This window comes from Numida meleagris, chromosome 3 (genome assembly GCF_002078875.1).
Source record: "Numida meleagris isolate 19003 breed g44 Domestic line chromosome 3, NumMel1.0, whole genome shotgun sequence".
In the NCBI taxonomy this organism is placed as follows: Eukaryota; Metazoa; Chordata; class Aves; order Galliformes; family Numididae; genus Numida; species Numida meleagris.
This window is the reverse complement of record NC_034411.1, coordinates 98,028,038-98,053,463: the sequence shown is the minus strand read 5'-3', so window position 1 is coordinate 98,053,463 and position 25,426 is coordinate 98,028,038. Positions and strand designations below refer to the sequence as shown.

General features: G+C 43.0%; 1 protein-coding gene and 1 long non-coding RNA gene across 5 annotated transcripts; one reads left to right on the top strand and one right to left on the bottom strand.

The window, feature by feature from the left end:
• Positions 1-10,096, top strand: E2F6 (E2F transcription factor 6). 2 transcript variants are annotated; one of them, XM_021391411.1, is made up of 7 exons: positions 1-128; positions 3,853-3,901; positions 5,340-5,556; positions 5,871-6,029; positions 7,210-7,324; positions 8,566-8,713; positions 9,418-10,096. In XM_021391411.1, the coding sequence occupies exons 1-7, from the start codon at positions 81-83 to the stop codon at positions 9,420-9,422; spliced, it is 741 nt and encodes a 246-aa protein (XP_021247086.1). In that variant the 5' UTR covers positions 1-80; the 3' UTR covers positions 9,423-10,096. The 2 variants fall into 2 exon arrangements, with proteins under 2 accessions (XP_021247086.1, XP_021247085.1); XM_021391410.1 differs by lacking the exon at positions 1-128 and adding an exon at positions 1,374-1,657.
• On the bottom strand, positions 7,331-25,401 carry LOC110396094. Of its 3 annotated transcripts, XR_002436784.1 has the most exons (5): positions 16,230-25,401; positions 15,256-15,387; positions 11,388-14,923; positions 10,406-10,445; positions 7,331-7,936 (listed from the first exon to the last, which is right to left on the bottom strand). It is a non-coding gene; the product is annotated as an uncharacterized LOC110396094 (long non-coding RNA). The 3 variants fall into 3 exon arrangements; XR_002436782.1 differs by having other exon boundaries at positions 10,406-14,923; XR_002436783.1 differs by lacking the exon at positions 7,331-7,936 and having other exon boundaries at positions 10,439-11,271.

Genomic DNA, 25,426 nt, shown 5'->3' with positions numbered 1-25,426 from the left:
CTGTGGTGGGAGAGAGAGGAAAAGTGCACTTTGAAGCAGGGGACGCCCTGCTGGCACTACCTATCAGATCCACAACTGGCATGTTTCTCCTCCCTCCTTTTTGGCGATTTGCTGTCTCTCAAGGGTTGGTAAGTAATAGTGCACTTGCTTAGGGAGTTTCCGCTTCCTGCTTATGGGGATTATCTAAAAATGGATGCCTGTGTGTGTATGAGTGTGCATATATTGACTAAAACTCATAACCCTCTGTGCTGCTCTGAGCGCATAGTTTGCTTGCCTCTGCTCCTGAGACATCCTGTCTCTCAGATCCAAATGTACCCTGAAACAAGCATGAAAATTGCCTATCTTAGTTCTACACATCTCTACAAAGACGATTATTAGCGTGCAACTAAGCGACTGAAAAATGAGTTACCAAGATGAAAATTCCATCCTCTCTAGAGGCATCAGTTTTATCAGTGGTGACTCAAGCTTCTCCAGAAAAATAACTAGCCTGAAGGTTAGTTCATTATGTTCATTATATTTTCAAGATAAGAGAGTGCTTCCTGACCTGCCCTGGCTGGTACGTTAGAAGATAAATGAAATCCTTCACGACTTTGATTTCCACATATCAGAATAGTATTTTTACACAACGTTCAATGAAATTCACATTTGTATAGAGCACCTCCCGTGTGCATACTGAAGGAGGAGTGCTCTGAAACTTCACCTCCTGTGATAGAGGAAAGCAAAATAGTTCCGGAATTTTTTGTGCAAAAGAATTCCATGACAGATTATTTGGATACTGTGTGGCAAAGGACAGTTAACCGGCGTGAAGAGCAACCAGTCAACAGACAAGCAATTCAACGAGTAATTGTTTTTGTCTTACATAGTAGCTAGGTACTATGGCACGGACCTGTGTCGGGGAGGGGCGGGGGCGGTTGGGGAAAGGCTCTGCACCGGAGGGCGATGGGCATGGAACGGGCTGCCCAGGGCAGTGGGCACGGCCCCGAGTGCTGGTGTTCAAGGAGCGTTTGGACACCGCCCTCAGACACAGGGTTTGGATTTCGGATGGTCCTGTGTAGACCCAGGTTTTGGACTCGGTGATCCGCGTGGGTTCCTCCCAACTTGGGAGATACTCTGTGACTCTGTGCTGCACACTGAGAAAACAGGAGAGGGCAATGAGGTAAGCAGCAAAGCACGCAGCGCTGGCGGAACAACTCAGGAACGCGCTTCCCCCCGCACCGCCCCAGCAGCAGTTCCGGCGCGAGAGGGCGAGAAAGCCGCGCGGAGCGGGGCGGGAACGCGGTGCTTGCGCCGCAAGGCCTTCTGGGTAGAGAGCGCCGGCGCACCGCCGTTGCGTCACCTTCGCCAGGTGCGCGCATGCGCACGGGCTCCATCCGCCGCCCAGCCGCCCGTAGGTGGGGGAGGGTAGGAGCGGCCGCAGCGCTCCGCGGCGAGCCCAGGCGGCCCTGGCACCCCCTCCGCCCGGAGGCGGGGAGGGGATGGCGGCGCCTTCCTTCCTCACGGGCCCGCAGCCTCATCGGGAAGATCTCTGAGCGCCCTGCCGCCCCTCCGGAGGCCGCCGCCGGCGTGAGGAAGGAGGAGGGGCCGCGCGAACATGGCCGCCGCCTCCAAGTGGGAGCGCCTGAAGCCGCTGCGGCCGGACACGCTGCGTCTGAGCGCGGTACGCGGCGGGCGGGGGCGGGAGGTGCCGCCTGGGGACGGCGAGAGGGCGGGGCCGGGCTGGGCTGGGCTGGCTCTTGGCTCCTGGCTCCTGCCGTGGAAGGGCCGGAGGGAGGGTTGCGTGGGGCGGGACGGCGCTGCGGGCTGCTGGGAGCGGGAGCCGCGCTGGGCGCTGTGCTCGGGGCTGTCCTAGCGGCGCAACCGCCTGCAGTAGTTGAATGGGCTACGAGCGCACTGGTGAAAAGCAGCCAGGCTGCAGCTGTGCGTTTTGTTCCTCTCAGCGTCTCAGGTTCAGTTAATCGCGCGTGCGGCTTTCACCACTACTTTAGCGATGTTATCGCGTTGCTAATTATTATAGAATTGTTATGCTTGGAGAAGATTACGGAGATGATTCAGTCCAGCCGCCTAGCTATCCCCACCGTGCCCACAAACCGCGTCCCTCACGGCCACATCTCCACGTTTCTTGAACACCTGCAGTTGTTCAGGAATTGCCGCAGTTCGGTCCGGTTTCCATGACGGGGGCACAGGAACCCACGCCCCGGGGAGAGAAGGGGGAGTTTGAGGGAATGGGCAGGGAGATGGGCCTGGGCAAGGGAAACAGCGACAGCGAGCTAAAGGAAAAAAAAAACCGTAGTTTACTAAGTATTGTAGTGGAATGTGAGATAATACAATGCAATGCAGTATGATTGGAATTGAAGCTAATAAATAAAATGTGAAAGAGAGAGAGAGTTTCTGAAACTGAGGTTGTTACTCTACTTGCTGTATGTGAAGCAGCTAGGGAGAAAAAAAAAAAAAAAAAAAAAAACCAAAAACTGCCTGGAGAGTTGTCAGGACACCCAGAGATTGAGGCCTGCAGGCTACAACTAAGGTTTATAACAAAGCTCTCTGGAGTTAGAGTTCAGAAAGTTTCACTTTAAAAGTTTGTTTCCCAGACTGAATAGGTGTTTCCACCAGTGCTTCTAATTTTTTTGTATATACATACATACAACTCCAAAGAGCAGAGTGGTGGATTTAATAAAGATCCAGTATGTTCTAAGCACTAAAATCCGGAACGTGATGGAATACAGTCCCTTAAAAAGCCGTTTTAAAAGAGAAAACAATTTCATTTTTGTCTCTTTACAAAGAACAAGTTGGCATGGTGCCAAAAACAAACAAAAAATGCAAAATGAGAAAGAGGAGGTGGAGCCGCGGGGGTCCACGAGGAAGGACAAAGAGGCAGTGGTGAAGATAGGACCAAAGCCAGGAAGGTGGCACGGAACAGTCAGAAAGTGGCAGTGTTGGCCGAGGCCATGGATGCTGTGAGGGGCGAGTAGGGGCCGTATAAATTCTATAGGGGGCTTCCAGGACACCGTAGGGCAACAGAGACCCTACAGATGGCTTGCAGTGCCCCATAGGTCACCCAGGGCTCTGTAGTCCCTCACAGGTATTTTCTCAATACCTGAGCGTACGGTTTGCTGTCAACCTCTCATCAATCTCTGGTGATGCTAGGCACCAAATTAGCCTGCTCACCTAGCTCAGTTCTGCTACTACAGTGTCCCTGAAGCAAGAGCTCCACATGCTTGTATGTCTGCAGTGTGCTGTGGGGACCTGGGTGCAAGGCGTGAGGAAGGGCTGAGTGGCTGTGCTGGATGGTGACTCCACCATGTCCCTGGGCAGCCTGTTCTAATGCCCCACCAACTCTTTCCGAGGAAAAAAAAAACATTCCTGGTATTCAGCCTGAACCTTCCCTGGCACAATGTGTGCCATACCCTCTTGTCCTGTTGCTGTTACCTGGGAGAAGAGGCCAACCCCCGTCTCACCACAACCTCCTTTCAGGCAGTACGTTACCAGTGTATTGACTGTATGTGAACTGTTACTTGGAATGATCAAAACTGGTATTTATAGATTTTATAGAGATACTGGTTAGTGTTGTGACCGCTACCTGAGATTTATGGAATTTATTGATGTTTCCTGCCTTCCAAGGCAGCAGGAGATGTGCTCAACTTAAGATCTGAAAAATGTGATAGGTATTAATGAGGGCGTGTCTCTTCTACCCAATGAGATTCTTGCACAGTACTATCTGTTGAGCTGTCAGCACTCTTGTTACTGCATCATCTAGAATTGGGTCCTGGGTTTCTCTGTTAAAAACTTCCCGTGCTTCCTTGAAACAGCAGGCATCTAGCATTAGTTATACTTTTTTTTTTTTTTTTTCCTCAGACACCAATGCTCAACTTGAATTTGGATGATGACATACCGATTGTAAAAAGTAAGTGGCTGCCTTCCATGTGTTATCCTTGAAGTATGTAATGTTGTTTTTTTTTTTTACAGTGGTGACGCGTGCTGTAAACAAATGAGAAACTGTTATATACCTCATATAGATGGAACGGGAGGAATGCTGCATACTTCCATATCTAGCAAATATGGCAATGCATTTTTCATGGTTTTCCCTCTTCTCTTCCATCTGCCAAGTATTAATCCCTACTACTATCAAGAAAACGAGCTTGCAGAAAAGTGACCTAGGGCATCATGCTGCCTAGCATTATTTTTCCATTGATACTAACAACTAGCAATATTTTTCAATCAGTACTGACAAATGTAAATACAGGGTTGAGCAAATTTAGTTTTTGTTGTTGTTCTGATTTTCTTACAAATATTCTTACAAATCTTGTAGTAATACCATTCGAAACTGAGTAGTGAGTTGCTGAACCTGTCACTTCCATTAAAAAGAGCACAGTCTTGTAGCCATAGAATGAGAGCGATACACTACGAATAAAGGAGCATGTCTTGTTCATCCTGGGAAAAATTTGAAGTTTGAAGCAGAGTGTTTCCTAGGGAAGCTTCCTTACACATGCATCCATGTTCTCTTGAAGCATTAGACTGGGATATTATTTAGTGGCAAAGTTTGATAAGGTATGAAATACTTTGCAGTACAAGGCACAAGTAGCAGTGGTATTTTACAGTCTTTTATTGTATCATAACTTCTTTTGTGCTTTAAAATAAAGGAGTGGTCAGGCATACGTAAATAACAACCTAACATTAACCAAGCTGTTGATGAGTACCTTTTCTGCTCTGAGACTATACATTGGCATCCCTCTTGATTTCTAGATCTTTGTTGTACAGTAAATCAAACAGCGACTTCACCAATTTTTAGTCCATGAGGCTGAACAGAACAGTACGAGCTAAGTTTGTCCATACATTACATTCTTAGACAATAGAACCAAGTGGACTGAAATAGTCTCTGAAACCGAGGCAACTACTGAACTGTGCCTGAGAATTATTTGGGAGACCTGCAAGTTGGTGTGAGCCAAGAAGGTGTGGAGAACCATGTTAGCAGTGTCTGGGAGGAAGTGATACAGCTGCAGTTCTCCGACAGTGCCCTGACACTACCTATGGTTAACCTAAGTTTTCGCTGGTATTGATGTAATAGTCTGAGCTCATGTCCTACAAATCAGATGGTGACATGACTATTGTTATGTTAGTCATAAATGTTGAAAGCACAAAGATGTGCATTTTCTATTTAGATAAAACCACTGCGTCTTGTTAATGGACTTTATATGATGCCTAGTACTGTAAATAATTGCATTCTTTCAAACTCTCACATTAATTGCAACTTCATCACCATTGTTTTGTAAGAGACGTTTCATATTACTGTAGTAATATTACTGTAGTAATGTACCCTACATATTGTATCAAAAACATTGCAGAAACTCTGAAGGTCAGAAGGCCTCGATTTGATGCGTCCTTGGTTTATTTGACTCGAAAATTCATGGATCTTGTCAAAAGAGCTCCAGATGGTGTCCTTGATTTAAACGACGTAGCAACATCTCTTGGAGTACAAAAACGAAGAGTATATGACATCACCAGTGTGTTGGATGGAATCCAGTTAATTCGGAAGAGATCTAAGAATCATATCCAGTGGGTGTAAGTTGGCTTAAAAACTTCTAATTTCTGAAACACTAAATCCCAACGATGTTGAGTAACATGGCTTTGAAAGTATTTTAAAGCATACTGAATTATTTTAATAGATAAAAAGAACTTAAGTTTTTCTTTATCCTCAGGCTGTCTGAATGACATACTGTATTTACAAGTATCAACTGAAAAAGTGCATTGCATCATGTTGCAGCTGAGTAAAGGATACCAGAATTCCTGGTTGTTTTCTATTAGTACACTTTCTATATTCAATAACCAGGCTCTTCTTTTTATCAGCATATTAGACAACTGTCATATTCTTTTAGAGGTTCTAATCTTGACCAACTTGTTGAAGTGGCAACACAGCAGCAAAACCTTAAAGATGAACTTTCTGACTTGTCAGCCATGGAAGAAGCTCTGGATGAATTAATCAAGGATTGTGCTCATCAGTTATTTGATCTAACAGATGACAAAGAAAATGCAAAATATCCTTTTAACTCTTGCATTACTTTAGTACATGGTTTAGTTGCTAGTACTCAGGTATTCTTGCAGTAGATGTAGGCTCATACCACAGCTATGCAGTAATATTGGGTAATGAGATAATCAGTTATTTTGTATTAGTATATAATAGGCACATGCCCTTATAGGGTCATGCACAATGTGACTGATCCTCGGGAGAGTGCTACTTGTGTGATGATTCCACTGGAGAATATTGAGAGGAAAAGAGTGGGAAGAACTGGAGCTGGACTGTGTTTGTTCTTCATTCCTCTGGCACTTTGCCATGGAGAGGAAAGCAGAGTATCCCGGTGACAGTGAGGGTAAGGAATAGGGTATTACTGAGATAAGGAATTATTAGCAATGGTAACAAGGAACAGGAATATGTAAGTGGGGCAGTAGTCTTAGAATCCTCACCATCACCTTGTTCTCTCCACTATAGAGTAAAGTTGTCTCAGGGACAGATCTTGACCTACCAGTGAGATTGAGTTGCTTACTGAGATGAGAAAGAGGACCCAAAACAGAGTCACAGTGGCCTTTTGCCATGAAGATATAATGGTATGTTGATCATGTCCTAATCTTTCAGGTGTGGTTTGGTAATAAGGGTGGGACTTCTTTAGTAGCTTTAATAGGACGTATACGTTGTGTTTTGACTGTGGGTACAAAGAAATAAGGCTGAGCTCTGATGCCTGGTAGAATGTTAAAAGGTCTATGCTCAAATGTGTCCATTTCCTGCATGATATCGGGTAAACTTTTCACTATGGTTTACCTGTTCTGGTTAAGAAAGTAATTCTCCAGCTTTCCAGGAAATTGTTTCTATGTATTGTTAATACCCAATGAAGGAAGTGAATTCTTCAAGGCAGTTTTCCCTCTGCTGCATAGACTTATGATAGTATTTATGAAAACTGTTTTATCAAATACAGAGTTCATGATATTGAATGTCTTGATTTCCATGAAAGATTTTTTCTTCCTAACAAAAAAAAAAAAAAAAAAAAAAAAAATTCTACCTGTCAGCTAATAATTAATTTTACAAAGCTAATATTAAGTAATATCATCAGAGCTATTTTCCACTTTCCTTAAATTGGTATTCTGGTCAGCATATCTTAACATCGTACTCTTTGCTTCTGCCCATTAGCAAATAACTATACAGAATCCTTGACCAATGTATACACTAGCTTATGTGACATACCAAGATATCCGTAGCATTCAGGCATTTCAAAAACAGATTGTGATTGCCATCAAAGCTCCAGAAGAAACCAAACTGGAAATACCGATTCCTAAAGAAGTAAGTTTTACAGCTTTCTCTCTCAATGGAAGAAAAGTTCTTACATTTTGTTTCTATTTATTTAGCAGTAGCAGTCATTAGCTGACTTTGAGTTTCTTTGTCACGTATAGCAAATATTGGTACTTCATTGTTTTTGTGTTTCACTGAATAGTGCTGTAGGTAGAATAGTCTTAAGAAAATTATTTTTAGGACTTTTGTTTTGCTTACTTAAATTATTAAACAATGAACATGTCTGAACTTTACTTACTCCATTAGTTTTGCTGGAAATAATGGAGCAGCTGTAATAAATGTTTCTCATTTCCAGTATCAGTGTGTTTGGTCATTACTAGGATAATGAAACCAGCATTTGTTCAGTAAAATCTATAAAAGCTGTGGATTTAAACAAACAAAATAAGCGTAGTTTGATAACTATCTTAGCGAGTAAATGCTGTTTTACTGCTTAGTGATTAGGCAACTATTGTTAGTATAGTAGTGAAGTATGAAATGTACAATAGGGTCAACAAAACAAAAAGTTCTGGCACTCCAGTAGTCCAGATGTATTTTTGATGGAGGCAGGGGATGTGGTCTGTCCTTTCCTCAAGGTACAGCATACCTATTCCCGTTCAGGTCATCCTAGGAAAAGAAGATGCAATAAAAACAGAAGATTTAAATCCATTATGCATGTATCTAGTGATTTCTCAGGAAAAATAAGCTGGGTCTCATCCTATGCTGGTGAGAAAGATAAGATTCCAGAGGCTTCCTGAAGCAAAAGAAGGCAGGATTTGAAAGGCCTTCCTTTAGAGAGAACGTTCTTCTAGCCATTTCCCATTGAATTTGACTTAGTCTGTGCCTTGCAGTGTTACATCTGCTGAAGGAAGATAGTACTAGAGTTTTTGCCATGTTATTAAAACCCTGATGTGCTCTGATTTGTTTTCTGAGCCATGACATTGACTGTCAAGTTCTTACTTCTGTTCATCTTACTAAGCATGCGATAAATCTTGGCCATTTACGAGAAGGTCAGTAAAGAGACTAAACAGATTCATTAAGTATGTTGCCCATCAAAGGCGAAACCTTGTTAGCTGAATGATACTTAATAATTAGCCTGAAAATCGAGTCATAGCTTATGTAGAACTAGTAACACAACTTTAGTTATGTCACTCTTGTATTTGTTTTTAATCTGTTGGGATTAAACTGTGTGCAAAAATACATAACTGACATGTAGGGTTTGTCCTTTGTTTAACATGCAAGTCACTATTTTACAGGATTGCATAAAAGTACATGTAAAGAGCACAAAAGGACCCATTGATGTGTATCTATGTGAGGTGGAACAAGATAAGCCAGGAGATAAAACTTCTGAAGATAAGGAAGTGGTCACTTCTGAAACTGAGCCATCAGTTCCTCCTGATGAAGGTAACATCTCCCGTTTACATTCTTATCCTCATGTAATTATTTTTTTTTTAAGACTGTCATACCGTTATGCTGAAGTTGAAAACTGAGAGTTTTCACACCAGGACATAGTTTAAGTGTGCTAAGATGTGTGGGAGTGTAGGAAGTATCAGAAAGCGACATTTATGCTGTCACATTACTTCACAGCAACAGGAGTGCAAAGGGCTAGGCACGTGCAGACATAGCAAGCTGCGCTTGTTCACTGGCTTTCTGTCAGAGCTGGCCGTTCTGCGCTCTGCTGATGGAACAGTGTGTGTGAGTTCTCAATCTACAGTCCAGCCGCTCAGCTGAAAAACTAGTTGCCATGGGAGTTAAGATATGTTTCAAACAAAACACTATACTGCTGTTACTCGTTACTGCCCTATCTAAAGGAGGGCAGACAGGAGATGAAACATAGTATTTTAATCTCCTGCAACAAGATGGGCTGGGATTCTGTCTGTCAAGATCTCCAGTGCTGCAGGTTGTTGTGGTTGTTGCGGTTTAAAAATGAATGTGGCGGGAATTGCAGTAGCTTAGAAGATGAAAGGTACTTTATTTTTAGCAATTTTACTTCATAGAAGAGAGGAAGAGCTGACTATTTAATTTTGTTTTTCAATTGTTTTGCTTGTGAAATGACTGTAGTTTCCTACAACGACAGTAACTGGATTCTTTTTTCACTTCACTTTCAGAGTGAGAGGAACTACAACCCCAAATCTAATACAAAATGTAAATATCTGTGTTGTAGAGCTCTTCCAAAGCTGTTTGGAACCGCAAACTTGCCAACCTGAAATGCTCCAGAGTGTTTTAAATTTAAAACAGCAGTGGATTGAGTGCTTTCACAGGTCAAGTCAGAAGACAACGGTTCCTAGATTTGATATTAGGAGCCCTGATTTTATAATTGCGTGTGATCTACAGAGCTTTGGGAAAATGGTGGTTTTAGTTTATGAAATAATTTTAAATGATGGAAAACGCATTCAGTGAATGAATTTGAAAAATGAGGGTTTGAGAACCATTTCTGGAACAATCCATGAACCTTCTGAAAATGTATATAATAAAGAAAATGCACTTTTGAGTTCTGAAGCTGCACTACTATGGAAAAGGATTATTAAATACAGATGAAGAAAGAACTGATGTATCAGAAGCCTTCATTATGAGCAACAAGATGTAAATAGTACGAGAATAACGCCTTACACTGTGTAGATGCTGTTTGCATTATTTGCATCCAGTTCTGCATTAAATATGGTATCAACACTGAAGTAACAGCTTTTTGTATATCTGTACCATGTCTGGGTAGTTATTGATGTAGGTTTATTGAGATGGTTTACATTTCTGCCTCTGTACAGCAAAGAAATAAACTTTATAAAAGTATTAAGTGGTCAGTCTAGTTAAAAAAGTACGATGAATCATCTTTAAAATGTTAGAATTCACTGGGTAACTACAAACATAAAAACTGATGTGAAAAACTTGTTAAATGTAGTGCTGGCAGCTGCCAGCTCAACCTGACATTGTGATGCTACAGTACTGTAGCAAGTTTCAGAAGAAACAAGATTATCAATAAATATTTAAATTGGTCACTCCAGTGTCTAGAATTTATGTATGGCATAGCCATAGCCCAGTAGTACCACAGTCTTACTGTGGATTCAGATTGCAGGTAATGTCAAATACTCTAGAACTTACCTCAGAAATACTTTCAGTTCTGTAGTACATATTCATTCACCTTCAATAAGTATAAAATGAAACTTCAGAGACAGGGTCTTTGTATTGGGCTTAGGGGACAAGAGTTTGGTAGCAGGGAGGGCTGGAGGCTTGGGAGAGGAGCCCAGAAGCTACCCCAGGTCAGATGAGAGCCAGTTCCAGCCAGCTCACAGAGGGACCTGCTGCTGGACAAAGTTGAGCCTGTGAGTGACTCTGTGGTGGCTCTGGTAACGTATTTAAGCCAGGATGAAAAATGCTGCACAGCAGCTGTGAGAGAGGAGTAAGAAAAATTAGAAATAACACTGCAGAAACCAAGGTCAGTGAAAAAGGCGGAGGAAGAGCAGATTATCCTGCGGGTACTGGGAAAGGCCACGATGGGACAGGCTGTTCCCTGTAGCCCACAGAAGCTCATAGTGGGCCAGGTATCCACACTGCAGCCTATATGGGACTCTACACTGGAGCAATTGGATGTGCTCTGAAGGAAGCTGCACCCTGGGGGGAGTGCACACTGGAGCAGGTCTTGGGCCACAACTGCAGCCCATGGACAGGAGCCTGCAGTGGAGCCGGAGGGCAGAGGCAGCAGCTGCCTGTGGGGCCCCTTGCTGGAGCAGTGCCTGAAGGGTGGGCCTTGTGATGCAGAGCTATGTTGGAGCAGTGCATGTAGAGCTGCAGCCACATGGAATCAGATTGGGAAGGACAGCATCCCGTGGGAGGCACCCCATGTGGAGCAGGAGCAGCACACGACCGTGGAAAAGCAGCAAGATGAAGCGATATGAACCGACCACAGCCCCCATTCTCCTGCACTGCTTGGCGGAGGAGGTTTGAAGTTGACCCTGGGAAGAAAAGGACTGAGAGGAAGGTGGTTTTAGTATGCTTTCAGCTCTCCCTACTCTAGTTGATTATTAATCGGCAATAAATGTAATCAGCCCTCCACAGCCTGCATCTGTTTTGACCATGACGGTACCTGGTGAGTGATCTCCCTGGCCTTATCCCTACCCACAAGCTTTTCTCTGACATTCCCCATCTTGCTGAGGAGAGGGAGTGAGAGAAAGGCTTGGTGAGCACCTGGCGACCAGCCAGGTCTTGGAACTGCCGCAGTCTTCTATGCAAATTAACTGGAGCTACAACTGCCATGCTTACACTCCTTTCACTGCAGGTTTGAAAAGCATATTCCATAATTTTCTAAGTGCGATACTTAGCAGAAAAGTCTGTATCAGTAATCCTGGCATTTTGTGTATGTTCAATTACCATCCTGCTCTGGAAGACTGGACTTCTGTTGTACATTCTAATTTTCTGCATCTCTATAAAATGCGAACTACAGGTTGAGCTATTACAATAATAAAAGCAAATTGAAAAGATATTTTGTACACTGGTCAAAGCAAGGGAGGTACTCCTCCAATGAAGCAGAGGGTGGGAGCCGATATGAAGAAATTACCTTTTTGCACAGAAAAAACGATCTTCCTTCAATGTCTGTCTTCTCCCCAGATGGCAAACTTGCTATTTGATCTTTGCATCTCCATTCTGTTTCTTTTTATTTTGGGGGAGTGGGGGAGGGGAGAAGGCTGTTTGCAAGAGTATTGATTTCCCTGGACTGGTTCAATACCTTAGGATAATGCTTACTGTGAAGCGTGCAACAAATTCTAGCACCGAGTGAGGCATCCTGAATGCCGTGCATTAGTTAGGGTGGGATTTTGTTAGCTGACAATACAGCACTTTGGACTGTGCAGTACGGAAGGAACTCTGCTTTTGCACAGTAACCATCTTAGAGACGTTAACAACAGCTGCTTTTGAAAGAACATGCTTTCATTAATTGGAACGTTAAGGATTTTTGTTTTCAACAACTTTAGCGATTCTGTTTTTCCTCCCTCCTTTATGCAGGTTTTCCAGCTGTAGAATTCATTTCTAGGGTCAGCTAACGCGCTGGGAAGATTAGACTTGGACTCTGAGAAAAGCTGAGCGATACTGACCTTTGATACAAGTTAAAAGTAAACATGATAGAGCCTTACTCTGAATCTGTATAACGCATGATTTTTGTCTGAAAGGTTATTAAGATGAAAGTGTTGTTGTTGAGTCCGTATGTCTGCTTTCAGTGTATTTCTGTGTCAGCATTTCCATCGGCTGCTTGAGGACTCTGCCTGTAACAAATGAGAAAGCTCCAACAACGCTTTTGTCTTTCCTTCTGTAAGAATGGCTGAGCACCCAAACGCATTAATCAGCAAGAACAACAGCCCAGATCTGTAATTATAAAATGTCCTGCTTTGGCTGACCCTGTAATTGGAACAAACTCCACAAGCTGCCAGTTCAGACCTTATTTGGTCTGAATCACTTCTTGGAGTTTTCAGATGTGAACTGCAATTTCTAAATAATGTGATCTGCAAAGCAGAGAGAGGAATACTTTAAATTATTAGTGTATTCTGGAAAGTATTTAAAAGACAGCAAATTTCTTCCTTTTGAATTGTTTTTTGTTGCGTGTGAAGAGCCTCATTTATAAGCATAATTAAATTACGCTGATTTCAAAAGTCAGTTTAGCTCTTGGGATTTTCAGTGGAGCTCACCACAGGCTTTAAGCTATTGTGGATTTCATCACCTTGGTACATGGGCTCTTCACAGGGCTGGAACGGGAGGAATGGACGAAGTGTTGACCCAGAGCAGCAATCTGCCATTGTTGGTTCCAGTTCTGGTCTGTCAACAGTCATTTGTGAAAAGTGCATCGAGGCTCAATTACATACATTATACCTAGTTGTGTATGGCTTGTGTAAATCCACACAAGGCTCTTCTCACCCACTTTTAGCAAAGGATTTTGATGCTCGTTTATAAAGAAACGAACTAAAATGTCTGTCACACATGGGTCCTTCCTGAAATCTGGTGATGGGCTGTGTGCGCGCCCGTGGCCCCGTGTCTGAACACCCCCTTCTCACTGCATGCTCTCTGAGTGTGGTAGTGGCTGTAATCGCCCCTGGATTAACTGATGAGGCTGTAGGAGACACTCATTAAATCCAAGAAGTTGTAGCAGCAAATCCAACAGATGAAAGCTCAGGACACCATTAAGCTTTTATTGATGTTGTAGGCCTCTCATATTTTATGGCATCCTTCTTCAAAAGGAAGACTTAGCATTAGCACTTCAAATGAAAACTGCAGGAATCTAAAAATCTGCAAGAAGCTCTTCAAATTCCTGGCACAGCTTTGCTTTCAATCTTTTACAGATTCTAATGCAAATCCTGTGCAGAACTGATTTTAGATAATGCAATATTCTTTCCCAGACAGAGAAGCAATTTTGGTAGTACGGCTGCTGTTTTCTAAGAACCTCTATTTTCATCTATAGCCGTCCAAATATCACAGGCAGGTTACAGCAATCATTGTTGCTTCTCCAACATGCAGCCAAAGTGAATGTCATGGAAAAAAATGAAATAAAAACTGATGAAATTTGTCTTGCAAAGTAGAAAAGTGTCAGATCAGATATGAAGTTTCAGCAAGCTGGGAAAGGGAAAACCGTTTTTGCATGTATTTTAATTACAAGGCACACAGATTCTTAAGAGGCATCCTGGTTCCTAAATTTCGGATAATACTTCTCTGCACAAACAGTAACCTCGACATTAAAAGAGTTCATTTCCAAAAGTACAAATAAAAGTTATCCTTGAGAATAAAACTTCAAACTTCAATAAAAAAAAAATATTTCAGGATTTACTGGGATAATAAAGTTTTAAAGGCAATTGTGAATTAGAGATGGCCCCAAAACCTTTAAGAGCAAGTTAAGAAGCAAATACCTGCCAACTCAGCACAAAACTGGCCGGCAGGCCCCGTGTTAGTTATACCAGCCATTAACAGTAAAAGCTGAAGCTGGATACAGACTTCCTTAAAGATCGAGATACCTGGCTGAGACATAGCATGACCAAAACAGCAGTGAGACAGCTGGGACTTTAGCAGAACTGTGGAAACATCAGCAAAGGGAGAATTTCCCTTCAGTGTTCACAGCAGCAGCAGCTGCTGATGGGCAGTTAACAACTCCCTTGTTTTCTTTACCAGCACTAAGAAGCTCTTGAACTTGAACCTCGATGAAATGCATCCTACTAAGTATTGCTAACAGAGGAAAGTAGTAAAATTCCAGGCCTGTGTCTGCAACCATGGCACGATGCAATTTTGAAAAGGGGAACGCAGTAAACGTCTCTACTGCTGCTACCAATAAATCAGTCTTTCTGCAACCTGGGATGAGACTGTTCTCATCCTCTATTCTGTATTCTGCCTGTGGTGTTTGGAAGGGTCTGAAAAATAATGGTATGCAGAATGAATGAATGGATGAATTAATGAATGAATGAATGAACTCCAATTTTCCCCTGGCAGGAACCATGTTCAGACCATTTCTACCTGGTCATGCAGAAGACATGAAGGTACCCTGAGTTACACCAGGCACTGTTGTTATCTGGGCACTCAAGGAGCAAAGCCAGCCTCCCAGCAGGTATCCATTGTCACAGCGCTCAAATGTGTCTTAATCGTAGATTTTTCCTAGAGAATAAAGGAATAAAGTACAGTGTTTCAGTTGCCAAATCTGGCACATATGTTGGCAGTCGCAATGCACTGATCGGTGGATTTGATTTGTTTGGAAAGTGCTAAAAGCAGTGACAGCCCTGGGCCAGTGAGTAGCAGAAAAGAGAACTAGAGATTACTGTCCAGTTATTGACTACTTCTTTGTTTCTTCCACCTGAAAATCTCCAGACTGCATTAAAAATCTACAGCAGATTTAAGCTCTGGAACCATGCTTCTTTTCGGTTAGACTTGTGACATTAAAAAATCACTTAGCAGAGTATTAAAAGCAAGTGTCTTCCAAATGAAAATACCTTTTACTTCCAAGCTGTAAAACACTGTTCCTTTATACCCAGAGGAGAGGCGTGCTGTTCCAGCTGGGACAGACGGGCTCAGACAGCTGTCCAGGCAGCCTGTGTGTGTGCGTCTGGCTGAAAGGCTGTTGCCTGGAAATGAAAACAAGACAACAACTGATTACACAGAGGTTGCCCACAAACTTCCCATGGAGTTATGTTCCCTCAGATGGCTCCGTGACCGCTATCACTGTGCTACTGCAGAAAGTGACAAGTGGGAGCTATTTTTGCAGCATAAGGAGGGAAGGCTGCAAAACTGCAGCGATGTTTTGGAGAGAAAATGGTATGGCTGTACAGGAAAATAAACCCTAAATCTCAGCAATACCTGAAAAGCTTTTCATAGAATGGCTTGGGTTGGAAGGGAACTCAAAGAGCATCTAGTTCCAACTCCACATTTGAAAGCAAAACCTGATCAAGATGATATCTGTTCATTCAATTAATGGTTTCTGTTCAGAAATACTCATTCAGCGCATCGCATCATTGACAGCAAATGGTGGCTTTAACTGGATACAAGTCAGCTGCGTATTCAGTTCCATGTACAATGTACAGGTAATTCTCACTTAAATAATGGATCCACAATAGTAGTAATGGTAGTACAGAGCAATCACTGAAATTTACAACTGTGATTATCGAGGTAAGGCTGAACAGGTCTCTGAGCAACCTGATGTAGCTGCAGGTGTCCCTGTTCACTGCATGGGAGTTGGACCAAATGGGTTTGAAGGTCCCTTCCAACTCACATGATTCTAGTTGGATGACATTTGGGCATTCTGTTTCCATGCAGAAGGAATCTCAGCATTGTGTCTCCAGAGACATTTTCACCAGTGCCTGCACCCACACATCTGACCACAGCCACATGTGCCACTGTCACCATGTCACCCCGCCGCTGGGCAAATTGCTTCTCTGCTCTACACCTATTGCAAGACAAGGGTGACTACCTTATGATCTCTTCTGCAAGTCCTTGTCAGCTGTTTCCTCAGGCTTCTGGTCCTGGGACAAGGGCTTCAGGCTGAGCTCCCTAACCGTGCCAGGCTCCAGGTCCATCTCCTCGGATGCTGCAGGACAGCATCCTCTCAAGCAGACAGCTCTGCAAATCCTGCTGCTCTTTTCAGGGATCCTGCCCCAGGGCTTGCTGATGCTCTCAGTCTTTACTGCACATCCTCTGAGAAATCAAATTGCAAAGTAATTCAGTGTTCCTAGCACGTGATCAAAATTAGCATTTTACTGACAACTGACACTGAAAAACCAAAATGTACAACTACACAAAGAGATGTTTATCATTTTAATTTTACATATAGATGTTTTGTTCTTTTTTTTCCCTATTTTTAGTTTGGTATTCTATCATTCCTTTTTTATGAGACAGGAAAATATGCAAAATCTGACTTATATTCAGTGACCTGCACATTTTTCAACAGTGACAGATTTTTTTCCTTCTCTAGGTTAAATAATTGGATATTTAAATAAACCTGGAGATAACCTTAACCCATTCCTCCTCTCTCTTTCATCTCCCAGTGTGTCTTTACAGTGGCCAAACAGGAACTGAAATGCATCCTTGTGTCTGGTGTTGACATAAACCAAAGCTGCTGCGGAGCGCCAAGAGAAATTCTGGTGAAAAAGGAAAGGAAGGGATGAATTTTTCCTAATTCTAATCCCTGTCCCAGCCGTCAGCCCGGTTCCCAGGCCACCAGAGGGCTGTCCAAGCCCGCTCTGGCTCCACCACCTCACTCCGCATTTCTCTACATGTGCAAAATCCTCTCAGCACCAAGCACGGTGATTGGAAACACCGTATAAAAAAATAAAAAAAAAATAAAAAAAAAAAGGAGTTTCCCCTCGATGCCCAGCTGCATCCTTCAGCACCTCAGGCATCCCAGCCACTTGCTAGCCCAGGTTCCGGGGTTTTCATGTCCCCAGCCATCTTTTACAGGGGTGTTCTGGACAGCGGATTGGAGAATTCTGAAAAAAAATCCAAATTGCATAGAATCACAGAATGGCTTGGGTTGGAAAGGACCTCAAAGATCACCTAGTTCCAAACCCCTGACATGGACAGGGTTGCCCCCCACAAGCTCAGGCTGCCCAGGGCCCACCCAACCCGGCCTTGAGCGCCTGCAGGGATGGGGCACCCACAGCTCTCTGGGCAGTTGTGCCAGTGTCTCACTGCCCTCTCATTTTCATTGTTTACTAAGTGAATTTCATTTCATTCAATTTCATTTCATTCAATTTCTTTGTTTTCTAAGTGAAATCTCACTGTATTTCCATTCTGCAGGCAACATCAAGCTTCCAGTTAAGAGCTGGAACCCTGCTCTACAGTAAATCTCCCGTGCTGCCATCAGTTTCTTGTAGATATTTCCTTAGTTATTATTTTTGTTTCCTATGGTTTTATTTGTGCCTTGCTGCATGGCACAAATTATTTAAACTACCAAAAAGGTAGCAGTCTGCTCAGCGACAGAGATACTTCTCTGTATTAGTTCTAAATTAGTTGAATAGAGAAGATGTCATTTTCATACTGAATTTAATATTAGTCCCCCTCCAGATGAAAGGGGCTGTGAAGAGAGGGAAAAAAAATGGAAAGCTGAAGAAATAAGCACTAGCTGTAAGGGGCACAATAGGCCTTGCTTCCCTAGCAAAGGCTGCTTGAAGCAGGTGCCCCTGATCCTCCCTGGTACTGCTTGGATGCTGCAGAAGGACATGGGCCCAATGAGTGCTGCTTCCAGGGTGGGAAGCACCAAAGTCACATTCCTCCTTGCTGACCTGTGAGCTCAGTGCCTTTGTGCGGGGGAGCAGCTCCAGCATGAGGAAGATCTTCCCCTTTCTCCCACATGAGATCCTTGCTGCTTTGGGCAGCTTTCTAGAAAGCAGGATTCTGCTTCAAATTTCCTAGGACAGAAGTGGGATTTCCTCATCCTGAGTATCTCTGTGCTGAATGATTCTAAATTTAAAGAGGGTAGATTTAGATTAGATATCGGGAAAAAATTATTCACTGTCAGGGGGGAGAAGCACTGGAACAGGCTGCCCGGAGCAGATGGTTAGAACTGGATGGGTTTTGAGATCCCTTCCAACTCAAGCTATTCTGTGATTCTAGAATTTCATGAGATAAAAGGAGATTGCTGCTCTTCTTTCAAGCATCCAGAGCAAATATTCTACATTGGTGAAGCAGAACTTTTAATAGTCTGTGCAAAGTAATACCCCCAAGGAAGGCAGGTGCAAGGAAACCTTCCTTTCCCAAGCAAGGAAAACTAGCCAGTTTGGTTCCGCCAAAACCATGCAAGGTTTGCTATATTCATCGTGACTTTTGAATAAAAAATGCCACCTTCACAAAGTCTTCAGTCATGAAATCATTTGTTCTCACTTCCATTCGGGCCACACTATACTCTTCATAAACCATTACGAGTGCAGCCACAGCAGCAAAGAGCTGACAGCAACACCGAGGGCTCCCAACCTCTGTCCCTGCAATTCCATCCACTACATCGCACAGCCCTTTAAAGATATACTGCCCTGTTGAACATGGTTATTTTCCAGCTTCCTTTACTCACATACAGGCTGTACTAAACCCTTAGTGCTCATAACAAGGAACTTTCCTCTTATTTCCAGTCTAGGAAATGAATGTTTCCAGGCTCAACCCTCTGTTGATGCTGTCTTCTGATTTTGTGCAAGCACCCAACAAGTGTGCTGATTACACTCCTTGATTTTGTGCTGTTACACAAAAAGGTTAACTCAGAAGTGTTACAAGGTTAACAAGACTGACCAAGGCTGGTCCTTGGAATTTCTACCATCTCCATTCCTACCATTAACTCCTATCATCGCCAGCCTTACCACATCAAACTATTAACTGAAGACAAAGTAAATGAGATCAGCCACATTTTTTTTATTTTTTCCCCCAAATTTTGTATTTATGTTAGTCAGGCACAGTCTACATTTAAATGATTTCCTACTTTCTTCTACGCTTTTGTTATTCGCACATCAATGCCTTTTTAAACATTGTATGCTGCCAAGGCTACATAGAGTTTGGTAACAGTCATATTTGCCTCCTTTTAAGACACAGATTTATACTTCCTATTTTCATTTATACTAAATCATCCTGGGAACAGTAATTTATTTGAAAATCACTTATTATTGAAATTAAGATTTAATTTTTTAACAATTTAAGAATTCCAAAGCTTACCTGACATCAAATTTGTTGAAAGGTTCAAAGATTTTTTTCCAATTCAGTTGTGATTATCATTTTTATGACCATTTTCATTTTTTTGTACCTAATTTCTTCTTACCCATACAGTGTTTTGCTTTAGTATCATCACGCATCCCCAAATCCTAGATGAAGCACTCATCTGGACTGCAGCAAAACTGAGAGCATCCCTATGCCATCCTCTTCACAAAGTTGTCCCATTTACTATTGGACAGGTAAGCCTAACAATAAATTGACAAACATGACTTTCTTTCTTGTTGGACAAAATGAGGAGAAAATAAGAAAATTGTATATTTTCTTTTCCGAGGAGGAGTAAAATACTGAGGTTTCTGGTCATTCTCTTCTTTCCCAGTGCTGTTGATTTCACTGCTTGACTCTGCTACCATTTAAAAACAAGATGATGCAATTTCTCAAAGTGCGTAAACTCTTATCTGCAAAGCTTTGTCTTCCCTGGTACACTCACAACTGCTTTTATTTCTGTTTTTACAGCCCTGCAAGCTCCCCAAGAGCAGACGCAGCAACCACGGTTGTTCACACACCAGCATCAGCTACACAGCTTGTTTTCCCCACAATTAACAGTAGCTAAGTCCTGATGAAAAACAGATTGCAGGAATGACAGTGCTAACATGGAGATACATAATGTGGGCATTCAGAGATGCACAAGAACTGCAGCAATAATCATCTTGATTTAGCTTGTTCTATACGAGTCATCTTCCACTGCCATTTCACCCTAATTGCAAGAAGTGTTGGGTGCCAAGGGTTTTACTGTCACTCTCCAAGCCAGTTCCTGCATATTCATGGCTAAAAGCCAGAGCAGAAGAAAGATTTAGGTGCCTACAATGGTTCTTACGCCAACAATCAATACTGCAGATATTTAAAGGTTTGATCTGAAATGCAGAGGTGATACATGCAGAGAACTAAGATCAGCAGAAATCCTCCTTGGCTCTAAGGTACAGTGAGGTATAAGCAGCCTGCTCACAGCAAGACAGGGAGGATTTCATCAGAGCAGTCCCTTCAACTGCTGTGATTCATGTCTATGGGCTGGAGAGCTTCAGGCTTTAAGCTAAGCGTAGAGAGCAGCAAAAGAAAACTTTAGGTCACATTGTCCTTACTCTCTGAGCTATGCTTACTGCATGTTTCCTCCTGAGATCTGCAGAACAGAATCTGGCACATCAACATCACCTAAGCATTTCAATTAACCTAGATTCACTGTTTCACTTCTGTCTTCCCAATGCATCCAAGAGACTACAAAACTACCTTGCTAACATTAGCTGGGGTTATGAAACGCCTGAAATCAAAGACAACAAAGGCGACATCGCGTGTTACAGGGACACACCCAGCCCTTACGCACCTACTCTACTCATTTCACACCTCCTTTACCTGATTCTTTGGTATTTGTGATTTAGATACTAACTTTTAGACAGCAAGCGGTGCCAACTAATATTTCTGCATTGCTCAGCGAGCAGGCTATGCTGCTTGAAAGAGTGGGCAGCAATAATAAGGCACATCTATCAGAGACAAAGATACCATCCTTCCCAGTCAGAAACAGTAGATGTAGGCCCTTTCCTCTAAAATTTACAATATAAAGATATTTTCTTTAACATTTGCTCGATTACTTTGGTTTGTATTTAATTATACAGATGGCTGAGTGGTTTTGTAATTTTATAGCTTGCCTGTGCCCATGATTGATGTGGTAGTGTTGTTCTGACTGAGAGATGGTTTGCAAATGCAGGGTTTTGAAAGGCTGCCTGTATGTAAAGCCACTAGTTGCAATGCAACAGATGCTGTATTGTGAATTAAGTGAAAAATATTTAAAAATGCGCTTTTTGGTGTACTTTGTATAATTGTAATACTTGCACCAAGACAACAGTAGAATAAGAAAATCAACAACGATGATTGCGGCTGAATACTTAACCTTACAATCCCTTTAAAACACCTACTCTGACATGTCCCAGACATACAAAGTCAAGTACCTTCCTTACTGTCTATTTTCATTAACCTGAAGACACAAAAAATGCTTAATTTTTAATCCAGAAGAAATATTTTTTAACCATTAGACCGATTAAACACCAGCACGTGAGAAAGAAAAATTTTTTAAAAAGCAAGAAAATAATCAAAATAAACCAAAATAAATCACTAGGCTTACATTTCTTTACTTCCCTATTTCATATTTATGAATCTAAAAATAAAGCTCCTGTTACGCTAGTGAAGTAAATGCAGACTATTGTCTGGAGGCAGGATGACGATCTTTAGCTATAACCTCCAAAGCCCTGAGACCTCATTATCAAGCCACAGCCTCTTGCCCTACTTCCTCCACAACAGAATGCGATGCACAGGCTGTCAGAGCAGTGTCTGGGCTCCTCAGCATGCAGGGCCAATGCTCGCACACCTTTCCTGTAGTGGTTTGACATATCTGAAGCTTGTGTATTTGCTTGGACTATTTGTTTTAGTGTCTTTCTTACTCTGTTGTTACAACCTGTTTCTCACTGGTTGAGATGGAGAGTAGATTTAGATTGGATACACGAAATTCTTCATGGTGAGAGTGGTCAGACTGTGGCAGAGGCTGCCCAAAGAAGCTGTGGATGCCCCATCCCTGGAGGTGTTCAAAGTTGCATTCGATGGAGCTTTGTCTGGTGAGAGTTGTGCTTGCCCATGGCAAGAGGGTTGCACTAGATGATCTTTAAGAGTCCCCTCCAACCCAAGTGATTCTGTGATGAGAGTCAATTAACGTTCTCTCCACAGAGTTAGTCCAGGAGATCACTGGCAACTCATATGTAAAACCCAAACATGGACTAGGGCCGCGTGAGTTGCTACACCTAATTTCTGGGCGCCCTACCAATTAGTCAAATCTATTCCCTCCTCCACAGTGCTCTTATGCTCATTTTGCATGGATTGTAGAGAATGGGAACCTAGGAAGAGGATTCACAAAAGCCTTAAGTAGCCAGCAGCAAATGCTAAGAATAGAGCAGCCCCTTCTCCTAAAGCAGATGCACAAATGAATGGCTTATCTCCCTTTCCCTCTCTTGTGAATGCTAGTAGTTAAAGCATGTCTGAAACCCAGATCAAAATTCCTTGTCTTCCTGAGAAGGCCTGATACTTGTGGCAGTCCTCTGAAGGAACAATCTAGAGCAGAACTGAACAGTCCAGTTGAGATGGACCTTCAAAGATGACCAAGTCCAATCACCTGATCACTTCAGAGCTAACCAAAAGTTAAGCATGTTACTGAGGGCATTGTTCAAATGCATCTTGAACACTGACAGGCATGGAGCATCAAGAACTTTGGGAAGCCCGATCCAGTGTCTCACCACCCTCACATCTGAACCTGGTGATTCATAACTCACAGCCCTACGGATTAAAAGTGTGCGATACTCTGACAGGGGATGTGCTGAGGGATTAAAACCTGCTTTCATGAAGCTCTGAGCAGATCAATGACCACTTTACTCATTTCTTTGCAACTTGCTTAGAAAAAACAGACAGTTCTGAAAATGGTCAACAGCAAACTCATGAGTGCTACTGGACACCTAAAACATAGTTGGATTTAAGCAACAAAATAATTAAATGGTATCTCAGAGAGCAGAGGAGAAAGGTGAAGGACCCAGCTGTGGATTTGCATGCTTGCAGCTGCAGTCTGCTTTCAGAGCACCCTGAGAGTCTCAGGCTTTGCCTTTCAAAACATGGCAAACAACAGTTGACAGTTCACTGCATCAGACTTCAAAACAGCTATGCGTGGACAAAGCCAAAACAGCTCTTCCTTAGATGGTTAGTGTTAGGGGTAGGTGTTACTCTAAGAGATGCATGTTATTACAGGCAGAAAAGGTAGAACTGAAAAAAGATCACACAAGATGGTGGTGTTTTTCCTTCAGGACATCCATATTAACTTGTTCAACTAACGTGTTAAAACAGTGTTTTCCTAAATACAAACCCTGCACACCAAGGGCAGGATCTGACTTTCAAAGTGCTCATTTTGTCACTTAACCATTTATAACGAGTAATAATTATTCTGCTGGTAGAATAGAGCTGACAATTTTGTTGCGGATTTGTGTCACACAATGGAATTCAGCCGATGCTGCCATTGTGAATATGGCTTTCTAACATTAATAGAGTAAAACTTGCTTCAACAGTAAACAGCCATGTCCTGAATGCTGGCGGAATAGATCTATTGGGAAAGAATTTCAAAAAGGTACTTACTGTTTCTACAAACTCACTTTTGAAGTCACAATCACACTTTTTTTTTTTTTTTTTGCATGCAAAAAAAAGACATTATGCTTATTTAAGAATTGCTTTGTTATGTGTGTAAACATTTCCCTAGACAATATCACTGAACCATATGGGCTAGATAAAGAATTAGATTCATTTTTTACAAACTTTACTCTAGAGATTTAAAAAACAAAAATGAGGAAAGAGATGCAGCTTGCCTTGGAAGAGAACTTACATCTTCAAATCGTCTGGTGCTTGACTGAAAGCTCACTGAAATCACCCTAAAGATTCCTGCTGCCAGTAACAAAACCAGGCATGGGCTCTGTGTTGACTACGTGTTCCTCACATTTTGTCTTTCGTCCAAACCCATTTAAAACTATTATTTAAAAACAAAACAAAAAATACAACACTAAACACTAAAATACATTTCTACCGTACTACTTAAAAGAAATTAGCCTACTCAAAAGTAGGCCATACAGGAAGAAATAGTTTCTTGTAGGTAATTTACAGCTTCTAAGGGTTGAAGTGGTAGCTCATGTAACTTTGCGACCTTACTAGCACCTACATCCTAATGCTAGCAAAAACTACCAGTTGTTGCCCCTTTGTCTTTTGTCATTTCAGCATAGACTGCTTGAGCAAATTATGTGATTTATTTTGCATGAATATTACAAAGTGGATCACAAGCTGCTTTGGGAAAGAGGTAGCCCTTCAACGTAGATAAAGTGCATCTCCCAAGAAAACTTTCACCCATTCCTCCAGGAAACCCACCAACTCCTGAATGCATTTCAGTGAAGGATTCAGTGCCTGAACCCAGATTCGATGGTTACAGCATTCACACACACACACATACATACACACACACACACACACACACGTGCTTCTGTTAGATTCAGGGATTTTGATCCCTCTTTCTGTAAAATAAAGCCCAATGATGGGGTTAGGGTTAACATTCAGATCTGAATCCCTGGAACGGGGGGAGGGGGTTGTTCAGCCCCAGGGTCCTGACTCAGAACACTGCACAGGGTGACCTCACTCAGAGCCATGCCAGTGACTCATGTATTTACTGCTCTTTCAATCCTTTTCCTTTCAAGTCAAACTATTTGCCCATTTCCTGACATCAGCTCATTGCCATTCAGCTATCAGCTGTAAGGCAACATGCCAAAACGAAAACGTTCATCTTTTCTCCGTGAGGTCCTTGCTATCTCCACCAGCCGCTGCAGCCAGTGCCTGTTGTCTTCACCACGCTGCCCGGGGGCACGAACTCCATCTCTGTGCCACCCTTTCCAGGAGGCCTGGGTCCCTACCTCACAGCATATCCACCTCCATCACCTATCCTCCTCCTCCTCCGGGTGAGGTCGGGCTGGCCCTGGTGTGCAGCCCGTTGTCCCCCAGATGCTGCGGCTCAGCCCGTCCTTCTAGAGGCTGTTCCAACCACCTCATCCTTGTGGGGTTTTCCCTCTTCACGCCCGGCCCCGCACAGCTCAGCTCCTTTTTGTCCCCTAACGTGCTGTCAGAAGAGCGCTTTTCGCCCCTCACGCTGCAGCCGCGGCCCCAATCGCACCACCGCACCCCGCAGCCGGGCACTGGGCGGGAGATCACTTCGACGATCCCTTTCCATCGCGGCCCTCCGCTCCCTCCCGGCGCGGTTACAGACGGGCGCTGAGTGAGCGCTCAGCTACGCGGCCGCTGTATCGCAGCGGGGCCTTGTGGGTAAGGGAGGCCGCCTCCCGCCGCACGGGGCCGGGCCGGGCCGGGCCG